Source organism: Scyliorhinus torazame, unplaced genomic scaffold, assembly GCF_047496885.1.
Source record: "Scyliorhinus torazame isolate Kashiwa2021f unplaced genomic scaffold, sScyTor2.1 scaffold_1605, whole genome shotgun sequence".
NCBI classification, from domain to species: Eukaryota; Metazoa; Chordata; class Chondrichthyes; order Carcharhiniformes; family Scyliorhinidae; genus Scyliorhinus; species Scyliorhinus torazame.
Window position 1 is genome coordinate 30,001 of NW_027309332.1, and position 9,734 is coordinate 39,734.

Sequence of the window (9,734 nt, forward strand, 5' to 3'; positions counted from 1 at the left end):
CCGTGTGGTGAACCCCTGGCTGTGGCAGACTGATGATCCGGCAGAACGACGGTGACGCTGGAGCCCAGCAGCTGTGTCTCAGGAGGAACGCGGGCGGAAGCGGAGATTCCACCAAGTTGGGCCGGGGGGGGGGCGGGTGGCTGCGAGAGCCAGCAGTTCAGTGCCCCCCTGCCGAATGTCTGCAGGGCGGCGGCTCAGCTGTGCAGTTCTGTAATGTTTAGTGCTGGAATCTCCTCCTTCCGATCCAGCTGGCTGCGGTTCTGTTTGCGGGGGGTGGGGGGGGGGGGGGGTCTGGCGATCGGTTAGCGTCCTGTCGCACCGCGGGTTGGGCCTCCCGCCGTTGGCGATGCCGCAGCTTTGGACGCCGAATCCGCAAAGGGAGGAGGGCGTCCTCGACGCGGGCAGGGGGTAGGGGGGAGATTGTGGGGGTAGAGGGATGGGATGGGATTGGGGGGGGGGGGCATCGGTTCTAGGCCAGGAACACCACAAAGACGATGAAGAAAACGGCGAGGATGAGGAAGATCTTGATCATCAGCCAGCGGTTGGAGGTGACGGACTGGAAGTACTTGAGGATCTCGGAGTGGGCCGCTTCCACGTTCAGCTGACTGTCCTCCACGTTGGTGTCGATCCTGCGGGGGCAAGAGAGTTGGGGAGTGTTGACGGAGGCTCGTCGCGGACGCAGAGAAAGCCCCCTCCCCCGCCCAACTCAAAATCCAGCCCTCGGAGTCTCAGCCCGCTGCCATCCCTCTAACTAGCCCCCCCCCCCCCCCCCTCCCACCCGAGGCTCCCCCATCTGGCTGCACGCCGCAGACCTCACTGGCCTTTCCTCATCCCGTTCCCGATCGCCAAACAGCAACTCCGAAGGGAAAGCCCGGAGAAGGATCCAGGGGCGAGCTTGGCCGCACGATGCCACCCACAGTCAAAAAGCCCGTGAAAACTTGCCGGCTCTGGGATGCCAGAGGGTCAGGGGCCGAGCATCAACAGGGGAAGGGGGCTCCCAAGTTCTCACGAGGGGCTGAATGGCATTCTTTGGCGCTGGAGAGTTCTAGACCCTCGCCGGGGGGGTCTGATTTCTCCCAATCCTGGGGGGGGGGGGGGGCAACTTGCACTCTGCAGAGATCAGCACCCTGGGCCGGCCGGTAGAAGTGGCACCTTGTACCCCCTTACCTCTGTATGGTCTCCTCCTGCTCCTTGACCATGTGTGCGAGCTGCTGGAATATGGAGCCTAGTTCCACAATGGTGGCTTCGATGTTCTGCATCGTGTCCGCTCTGCTCTGGATGTACGAATCCTGGGGGGGGGGGGGGGGGAAGGAAACACGCAGGGTTACAGGCAGGCTGTCTCCCCCGCATTCGTCACTTGGGGAGGGGGGGCACCGAATCGAGGAATGTGCCCCTTTGGACGGAGGAGGGAGGCTTCCCCTGAAATGGGCCGAACGAGACAACTCCGTTCAGGGGGGGGCAATTAGATTTGGGCAACAAAGGCTGTGCCTCGACACCCCCAAGAAAGAATTAAAAAAACATTTGGTACGGACAAGACCCCACTCAAGTACTACACCACAGTGTGGAGGTACGAATGGCCCCTCCCCAGGTTTAATCGCTGCTTCGAGCTCAGTGAAACGCTCTTTCCCCTCAGAGACCAGGCCCCTGTGTTGGTCCTTGGTCAAGCGACCTTACCGGCTCTGCTGCCCCTCTCGCTGCCGACCAGAGGCGCCGCCACTGGAGGGATCTCGCAGGCTGGCACTCAAAAAAAAAATCTGTTGGGAACACATCTCCCGTGACCGTCGTGTCATGCGGAACTCGGGCTGGGCGACCGGTCGACACTCCCGGATGGGTGTCACACACCCGCCAGGCGAAACTCAGGAGGGAATTATTTAAGTTTAATGATTCACAACTTGCGAGTTGAATTAATGCCGCACAGCACCCCTTACAGAAATGTGCGCGCGATGTGCGTGTCCAGGAACAGGCTGCACTGTGACACCCTCTAAAGTCGAATAGCACACCAACACAATTTTTCCAGAACCCACCCCCCCCCCCCCAAAACATGAAGACCAACCTGACCAGGTAAAGAAAATGGACAGTGCCTCTAAAACCGAGAAGGACGAGGGCAGCAGCAGACGCAGGGGGAACGCCCCCGCCTGCAAGTTCCCCCCCCCCTCCGAGCCGCTCGCCATCCCGACTCGGAAATATATCGGCCGTTCCTTCACTGTGGCCAGGGTCAAAATTCCTCCCTAACAGCACGGTGGGTGTACCTACACCGCACGGGGACGGCAGCGGGTTCAAGATGGCGGCTCACCCACCACCTTCTCGAGGGGCAATTAGGGATGGGCAATAAACGCTGGGCCCGGCCCAGCGACGGCCCACGTCCCGTGAATGAATAAATTAAGAAAAAGCATCCACACAGCCGCAGCTCAGGTGAGGGGTGGTGAGGGGTGGGTAGGAGTCGGGGAGCTTCGAGGTGTGGCCCTCCCTACCTGCTCGTCGATGAGCTGAAGCTGTTGGTTGGTCTTGGCGTCCATGTCGATGGCGACGTCTCCGGCTCTGCGAGCATCATCTTGCAGTAACACGGACCCGCCTGTGGGGGGAGACACACACGGGGGGGGGGTTAGAGACAACCTCGCGGGACCAAGATGGCAGCTCACCCCACCACTTTCTCCAGGGGCCAATTAGGCACGGGCGACAAATACTGGGCCTACCAGTGGAGAGGAGGACCGGCCAGATGGGCCGAGGCTCCTATTCCTGTCAGGGTAGGTACGGAGCACCGGTGTCCCCAATCCCTTCTCAGCCCACCACCCTGGGGTAGGGAGGGAGATAAAACACCCAACACACACCCGCATGGACCAGCTCCCGTGCATCCCCAAGGATGTGTTCCCTCCGGGGAAGAGAAGAATGGGCAGGGGCTGAAGAACGATCCGCACCACCCCTACCACCCCGCACAGCCCTGATCAGAACCCCCCCCCCCGCAATCCGGGGGCAATGGGGGTTCAGCTCTGGGCCCCACACCTCCGGAAGGATTGGGCCCTTGGGGGTGGGGGGTGGGGGGCAGGCCAGATTCACCAGGTTGAGCGTGGGGACAAAAAGGGTTCAATTGCGAGGACAGGTTACACAGGCTAGGCCTGTATTCCTGTGACTGCAGAAGACCAAAAGGGTGACCGGGATTCAACAGGGTTGATGGGCCATTCGGTAAGCTCATGGCCGGCAAGAACTCAGCAAAACTTGAAATGACCCAGCGGAAATGCTCCGACCTTCGATCAGCCTTTGCATCACATTTCACGGTCCCCGGGAGGAGTAGTCAGTCCACTCAGGCCAGCGGCTGGCGGTGAAAGGGACGGTACTCACCGTAACCATTCGCGGCTGATGGTGGCAGGCTCGAGACCGTGGTGTGCGAGAACTGCTCTCTCCTGTTCCGCTGCATCTTGAGGTTCTGTCGATCCGGGGAAATCGAAGACAATGGACGTCAATCGCAGGTCAGCGGGCGCGTCCCGCGCACAATCCCCCCACCCCCCGCTGTCCCACTCCATTCCACAGTTGTTGCAACGCGGACCCTGCCTCCCCGGGGATAGCACCACAAGTCTCCAGCTCACTCTGGCTTGGGCAGCTCACGGTGATGGAACAGATCGGGAGTGCCAGAGATCAGGCCTGACCCAGAGAAAGCCCTGGCAGGCAAGCTGGAAAGGTGTCCGGGTCTGCCGAACTCAATGAGGGAGCGAGTGGATTCTAGGCCAGCGGTTTAATTCCCCCGGCAAGAATTCTGCATCAGTACTGACAGATCACAAGGGGTAGTTCAGCAGGAATCACTCGAGTTCCTCCTCCTCCTCGCCATCTCGGATTGCATGACAGACTGGCACTACCCCAGGCCCTGCCTGCAATTAGCGATGCAACCCTCCGTGTGCGCGCACAGCGGATCCCCGGGAGATTTAGTCGGGCACATGTTGTAATCTCACACTAGGAGCCTCTCCGACTGTCCTGTCACGACCCACCCGGCGGCTGAGGATAAGAGGTGTGACACTGGGTGCCGTGCACAGCCGGCCAAGAGCCTGTTAATCCTGTGCGATGTTTACTCCAGCCTCCCCGTTTCCTGCTCTGACCCATTAATCAGTGCGACTCGCTAATGGGCCGAGGTGATGGCTGGAGGGGATTAGCGCAGGAAGGGAGGAAGAGGCCTGACTGATTCACAAATAGGAATCAGAGAGATAACGTTAATTTCATTGCAGACCAAAGCCCCGTTAGTGGAATTAGCCGTCAAGTACGCTACTTATTGAGTTGGGATAAATTAACGATGAACGAGATGAAGTTTAAGAGCTGCGCCGCTGCCCTGTGAAGGCACTGACCCTCGCAGTACTGCAGGTCCATTGCCGTATTCCCTCTGACATCTCAACCAACTGATTATTTTTCCATGTATTAGGCCGGGGAGAGCTATTTGACAGGGGGTGGGATACCTGGCCAAGCCTGACGGGCGTGCGCACACATCCACATCGCCCAGTTGAGTCAGCGTACAGTGATCAGGAATGGGAGCCCACTGTGGGTGTGTCTCTCCCGCCTGTTGTGTTAATAAGTTGTCTACCTTGGGGGGGGGGGGGGGGGGTGATAGAACCTAGTTGGCTAAATGGAGCCACGATGCAGATGACCCATGACGGGCTGGAAGTTTGGGAAGGGGCCGAGTGGCCTCCTCCTGTTCCTGTGGCGCCAACGGTCGCTGACTCGCATTCATTCCCACCTTCCTCCCTCCGCTAATTAAGCCGCGCTTTCAGCGGGTTGGACCGCGGCGGCGCAGGCTGCCCGAGGGCGATCGGCGCTCCAGCTGAGCGGCCCTGCCAAGGGGTCAAAAGTGAAAGGTCACGTTACCTCTGTCCTCACTTCGAGAACCGATTTGAAGTCGTTTGACATGGAAGCCAGTCGGGACTGCGGAGGAAAGAGACAGCATGTTACGTAAGGTCAGGTCCGAGCGTAACCCCGCTCCCCCAGAACGTCAGATCAGAGCGTAAACGGGTTCCCCCCGAACGTCAGGTCTGAGCGTAACTGCGCTCCCCCGGTACGTCAGGTCTGAGCGTAACCGCGTTCCCCCGGAACGTCAGGTCCGAGCGTAACCGCGTTCCCCTGGAACGTCAGGTCTGAGCGTAACTGCGCTCCCCCGGTACGTCAGGTCTGAGCGTAACCGCGTTCCCGCGGAACGTCAGGTCCGAGCGTAACCGCGTTCCCCCGGAACGTCAGGTCCGAGCGTAACCGCGTTCCCCCGGAACGTCAGGTCCGAGCGTAACCGCGCTCCCCCGGAAGGTCAGGTCCGAGCGTAATCGCTCTCCCCCGCAACGTCAGGTCCGAGCGTAACCGCGTTCCCCCGCAACGTCAGGTCCGAGCGTAACCGCGTTCCCCCGCAACGTCAGGTCCGAGCGTAACCCCGCTCCCCCGCAACGTCAGGTCCGAGCGTAACCGCGTTCTCCCGCAACATCAGGTCAGAGCGTAACCGCGTTCCCCCGCAACGTCAGGTCCGAGCGTAACCGCGTTCTCCCGGAACGTCAGGTCCGAGCGTAACCCCGCTCCCCCGCAACGTCAGGTCCGAGCGTAACCGCGTTCCCCCGCACCGTCAGGTCCAAGCGTAACCGCGTTCTCCCGGAACGTCAGGTCCGAGCGTAACCGCGTTTCCCCAGAACGTCAGTTCCGAGCGTAACTGCGTTCCCCCGGAACGTCAGGTCCGAGCGTAACCGCGTTCCCCCGGAACGTCAGGTCCGAGCGTAACCCCGCTCCCCCAGAACGTCAGGTCTGAGCGTAACCGCATTTCCCCCGGAACGTCAGGTCCGAGCGTAACCGCGTTTCCCCCGGAACGTCAGGTCCGAGCGTAACGGCGTTTCCCCCGGAACGTCAGGTCTGAGCGTAACCGCGTTCTCCCGGAACGTCAGGTCCGAGCGTAACCGCGTTTCCCCAGAACGTCAGGTCTGAGCGTAACCGCGTTTCCCCAGAACGTCAGGTCGGAGCGTAACCGCATTTCCCCCGGAACGTCAGGTCCGAGCGTAACCCCGCTCCCCCAGAACGTCAGGTCTGAGCGTAACCGCATTTCCCCGGGAACGTCAGGTCCAATCGTAACCGCGTTTCCCCCGGAACGTCAGGTCCGAGCGTAACGGCGTTTCCCCCGGAACGTCAGGTCTGAGCGTAACCGCGTTCTCCCGGAACGTCAGGTCCGAGCGTAACCGCGTTTCCCCAGAACGTCAGGTCCGAGCGTAACCGCGTTCCCCCGGAACGTCAGGTCTGAGCGTAACCGCGTTTCCCCAGAACGTCAGGTCGGAGCGTAACCGCATTTCCCCCGGAACGTCAGGTCCGAGCGTAACCGCGTTCCCCCGGAACGTCAGGTCTGAGCGTAACCGCGTTTCCCCAGAACGTCAGGTCTGAGCGTAACCGCGTTTCCCCAGAACGTCAGTCTGAGCGTAACCGCTTTCCCCCCGGAATGTCATGTCTGAGCGTAACCACGTTCCCCCGGAACGTCAGGTCCGAGCGTAACCGCGTTCCCCCGCAACGTCAGGTCCGAGCGTAACCGCATTTCCCCAGAACGTCAGGTCGGAGCGTAACCGCGTTCCCCCGGAACGTCAGGTCCGAGCGTAACCGCGTTCCCCCGGAACGTCAGGTCCGAGCGTAACCGCGTTCCCCCGGAACGTCAGGTCCGAGCGTAACCGCGTTCCCCCGGAACGTCAGGTCCGAGCGTAACCGCGTTCCCCCGGAACGTCAGGTCCGAGCGTAACCGCGTTCCCCCGGAACGTCAGGTCCGAGCGTAACCGCGTTCCCCCGGAACGTCAGGTCCGAGCGTAACCGCGTTCCCCCGGAACGTCAGGTCCGAGCGTAACCGCGTTCCCCCGGAACGTCAGGTCCGAGCGTAACCCCGCTCCCCCAGAACGTCAGGTCCGAGCGTAACCCCGCTCCCCCAGAACGTCAGGTCTGAGCTTAACCGCGTTTCCCCAGAACGTCAGGTCCGTGTGTAACCGGGTTCCCCCGGAACTTCAGGTCCGAGCGTAACCGCGTTCCCCCGGAACGTCAGGTCCGCACGTTAACCGCGTTCCCCCGGAACGTCAGGTCAGAGCGTAACCGCGTTTCCCCGGAATGTCAGGTCAGAGCGTAACCGCGTTCCCCCGGAACGTCAGGTCCGAGCGTAACCGCGTTCCCCCGGAACGTCAGGTCTGAGCGTAACCGCGTTCCCCCGGAACGTCAGGTCCGAGCGTAACCGCGTTCCCCCGGAACGTCAGGTCCGAGCGTAACCGCGTTTCCCCGGAACGTCAGGTCCCAGCGTAACCGCGTTTCCCCCGGAATGTCAGGTCCCAGAGTAACTGCGATTCCCCGGAATGTCAGGTCCGAGCGTAACCACGTTCCCCCCCCCCGGCTCACAGCGAGAGGGGGTGGCGATCCCAGGCAAACGATCAATGATTCAGGTGACTAGGAACATTGAGAATTCTTTTTTTTTCTCCCCAATTAATGGACAATTTAGCGTGGCCAATCCACCTAACCTGCACATGTTTGGGCTGTAGGGGTGAGACCCACGCAGACACGGGGAGAATGTGCAAACTCCACACAGGCTGTGACCCGGGGGCGGAATCGAACCGGGGTCCTCGGCGTCCTGAGTCAGCAGTGCTAACCACTGCGCCACCGCGCTGCCCTTGGGCATTCATGGGTCCCATTTACAGATTGTCCTTGGGGCAACACAGCCAGAGACACCGAGCACAGTCAGACACCATCTGACAAGTCACACAAGGGCGTATTCGGTGACTAGAAGGTTGGTGGGCTTTAAGCAATATCCTAAAGGAGGGGGGACGGGGCAAAGAGAGGGGGGGGACGGGGCAAAGAGAGGGGGGGGGGACGGGGCAAAGAGAGGGGGGGGGGGACGGGGCAAAGAGAGGGGGGGACGGGGCAAAGAGAGGGGGGGACGGGGCAAAGAGAGGGGGGGACGGGGTAAAGAGAGGGGGGGCGGGGTAAAGAGAGGGGGGGCGGGGTAAAGAGAGGGGGGGCGGGGCAAAGAGAGGGGGGGCGGGGCAAAGAGAGGGGCGGGGCAAAGAGAGGGGGCGGGGCAAAGAGAGGGGCGGGGCAAAGCGAGGGGCGGGGCAAAGCGAGGGGCAGGGCAAAGCGAGGGGCAGGGCAAAGCGAGGGGCAGGGCAAAGCGAGGGGGCGGGGCAAGAGGGGGCGGGAAAGAGAGGGGGCGGGAAAGAGAGGGGGCGGGAAAGAGAGGGGCGGGGCAAAGATAGGGGGCGGGGCAAAGATAGGGGGCGGGGCAAAGATAGGGGCGGGGCAAAGAGAGGGGGCGGGGCAAAGAGAGGGGGCGGGGCAAAGAGAGGGGGCGGGGCAAAGAGAGGGGGCGGGAGAGGTGCACAGAGGTTTAGAAAGGCAATTCCAGAACCTAGTGTCCAGGCACATTGTGCACATCGCACTGGGGCAGGGAGAGTGTGCAGGTCCATAAACAAACCACACTAACCCAAATAAAACCACCAGCATTCGCTGGACACTGTCCCAGCGGAGCAGTCTGGGGCGGGTAGCCAGGGTGTGAGTTTGTGGGGGGGGGGGTTACCTGCAGCGAGACCACAATGGTGTTGGAATGCGTTTGTAAGTGCCGCCCGCTCTGGCTCTCCTTGGCTCTGACGAAGTCCTGCAGCTGGGCGATCTGCTTGTTCAGGCTGTTGATATCCTGCCCGGGCGGAGACAAACGACAAGAGGAGAAATTGGGACCTTGGCAACGAAAGAAGCAGAAAATCTCCCAGCACAGGAGGCCACCCAGCCTGCTGCGCCGGTGCTGGCTCCTCCAGAGTCCAGTTAAACCCACGCCCCAAAGTCCGGCAAATATTTGAACATCGAGATTATCCCCCCTGCCCCGCAACCCAGATTTCAAACACCCTGAACCCTGTGTTCCCTGGTGGCTGAGGGCCGTGACTCTGCCACATTCTCCCACATGCTCCAGGTATCAATCAGTCGGTGTGACAAAGACTCCCCTGGGGATACTGACACCCCAGCCCCAGAACCACCGGCTTGTCTCTTGCAAGGGGGGAGTCGGGACGAGGCCCTTTACACTCCACTGGAGGCCCTGCACCCTCCCCGTGAAGGCTCTCTGCTATTCCAGCCCCTTTTTTAAAGGAAGCTCTTGGCTTTCGAATCATTGCTCGGTTCCTCTGACACCAGAACAACAGACGCTGCCTTTCCGGATGGGCTCTCTTCACATCGTTTAACGGTGACCCAACCCGCCTCACCGCCAGCGAGGAACTTCACCGGCTGGATAGGGCCGTGGGTCACACTTGAGCAAGCGGGAGGCGCTTATAGGAATGCAAAACTCTGACTTTCCTTCAGGGGAGATATCATGCAATTGAAAAGAAAAACACTCACACAAACAATGAATCATTTCAATTCAATCTGCCAAACCTGTTTGATGATGTACGTCAACTCCTCGATTTCAACAGCTTTGTCATCAAACAAGGATTTCCGCTTGGCCACTGTCACAGAAACAGGATCCACCATCAGCATGTTAAAAGCGACGGAAACACAATCTAATCCAGGTGTTCGGGGTGGTTTATATATAGAATAACAGATACCCGGGAGTGAGTTACAGACTGGAATCTAATCGAGGGGTTCGGGGTGGTTGATATACAGAATAACAGATACCCGGGAGTGAGTTACAGACTGGAATCTAATCGAGTGGTTCGGGGTGGTTTATATATAGAATAACAGATACCCGGGAGCGAGTTACAGACTGGAATCTAATCGTGGTGTTCAGGGTGGTT

General features: G+C 60.3%; 1 protein-coding gene across 1 annotated transcript in view; it reads right to left on the minus strand.

The window, feature by feature from the left end:
• The window catches only part of LOC140407570 (syntaxin-5-like), a 10,581-nt gene extending 1,108 nt beyond the window's left edge, over positions 1-9,473 (minus strand). Inside the window, exons 1-7 of the mRNA XM_072494952.1 lie at positions 9,376-9,473; positions 8,534-8,650; positions 4,843-4,899; positions 3,337-3,421; positions 2,472-2,572; positions 1,168-1,289; positions 1-629 (exon numbers count right to left, since the gene is read on the minus strand). The exon at positions 1-629 is cut by the window's left edge and continues 1,108 nt beyond it. Coding sequence (XP_072351053.1) covers positions 470-629; positions 1,168-1,289; positions 2,472-2,572; positions 3,337-3,421; positions 4,843-4,899; positions 8,534-8,650; positions 9,376-9,471 — 738 coding nt within the window. The 5' untranslated portion in view covers positions 9,472-9,473 and the 3' untranslated portion in view covers positions 1-469. The remainder of the gene's footprint in view (positions 630-1,167; positions 1,290-2,471; positions 2,573-3,336; positions 3,422-4,842; positions 4,900-8,533; positions 8,651-9,375) is intronic.
• Positions 9,474-9,734: the final 261 nt, after the last annotated feature.